The sequence below is a fragment of the Notechis scutatus genome, chromosome Z (assembly GCF_049901735.1).
Source record: "Notechis scutatus isolate UNSWTSFEM ecotype Mainland chromosome Z, rNotScu1.2, whole genome shotgun sequence".
Lineage (NCBI taxonomy): Eukaryota > Metazoa > Chordata > Lepidosauria > Squamata > Elapidae > Notechis > Notechis scutatus.
In genome coordinates this window covers 105541423-105542789 of record NC_142025.1, presented here as the reverse complement: position 1 = coordinate 105542789, position 1367 = coordinate 105541423, and the positions used below count along the sequence as shown (strand labels likewise).

Below are 1367 nucleotides of genomic sequence, written 5' to 3'. Positions count from 1 at the left end.
ATGTTCAACATAAAAACAGGAAACCAGACTACAATCTCAGAATTCATTCTTGTGGGATTTGCAACTCTCCCTGAGTTGCAGCCTCTTCTTTCCCTTTTCTTCTTAATGATATATCTTGCAACAATAACTGGGAACCTCCTCATTATATTGCTAGTTATAGTTGACCGCTATCTTCATACCCCCATGTACTTTTTCCTAGGGAATCTGTCCTGCCTGGAGACTTGCTATAGTTCAATCATTTTACCAAAAATGTTTGGCAATTTGTTTACTGGTCAACAGTCTATTTCTTTTACTGGATGCCTGGTCCAATTTTATTTGTTTGGTTCTTGTGTTTGCATAGAAACATACCTCTTGGCAGCCATGTCCTATGACCGATATCTGGCAATATGTAGACCTCTACATTACACTTCCATCATGAATGTTATGGTGGGTGTTCAGATTATGATTGGATTGTGGATTGGTTCATTCTTAGCAAATTGCCTAACAATAGCACTGCTGGTTCAGTTATCATTCTGTGGCCCTAATATTATAAATCATTATTTTTGTGACTTGATTCCACTTGAAAAACTTTCATGTAGTGACACAACAATAGTTCAGCTTGTTACCTTCCTTCTGACTGTCATTTTCACTATCACTCCATTTCTACTTACACTAATGTCTTATATTGCTATTATTGCCACAATTCTAAAGATACCTTCTGCTACCGGAAGGCAAAAAGCCTTTTCAACTTGTTCGTCTCATCTCATGGTGGTTTGTATTTTTTATGGTACACTAATAATTGTCTACATTTTGCCAGATACACCCAGTCTGAGGGAACTGAATAAAGTTTTTTCCATTTTCTACACTGTCTTGACTCCTCTGATCAACCCTTTGATTTATAGTTTAAGAAATCAAGAAGTCCACAAGGCCTTGAGGAGAGTTAGAGGCAACATTTATTTTTTTGCAAGAATGCAAGCCAATACATTATCATAGATGTCTAAAATCATTTGTTTCTTCTTATTTTTATTTCTATATTTATTATATATTTAACAATATTATTATATTTATTGCCACTCATCTTGTCAAAGGAGACTCTAGGCAGTTTATAAACAGTTGATTGAAAACCAATTTAAAACATCAAACAATAAATAGTATCATTAAATTTGAATTCAAATTGACAAGAATGGGGAGGAAGGGATCAAGATGTACACAGGGAGGTGGTAGATCTAATCTTAATCCAATAAGATATTGTAGTTATTATGTATTATAATTTGAATATTATCATATATATTATATGTTTTAATTGTACAAATTTTAAAAAGGGTGATAGATAAATGACAGACAGACAGACAGACAGACAGACAGACAGACAGACAGACAGACAGATA

General features: G+C 33.9%; 1 protein-coding gene across 1 annotated transcript; it reads left to right on the top strand.

Annotated features, from left to right (window-relative positions):
• LOC113426285 (olfactory receptor 6F1-like) lies at positions 1-972 on the top strand. Its single transcript, XM_026688648.2, has one exon. The coding sequence runs from the start codon at positions 1-3 to the stop codon at positions 970-972; it is 972 nt and encodes a 323-aa protein (XP_026544433.2).
• The last annotated feature ends 395 nt before the right edge of the window (positions 973-1367 follow it).

What these genes read in the sequence shown, in the direction of transcription:
- LOC113426285 (XM_026688648.2), top strand. Translation starts at nt 1, where the DNA reads ATGTTCAACATAAAAACAGGAAACCAGACTACAATCTCAGAATTCATT.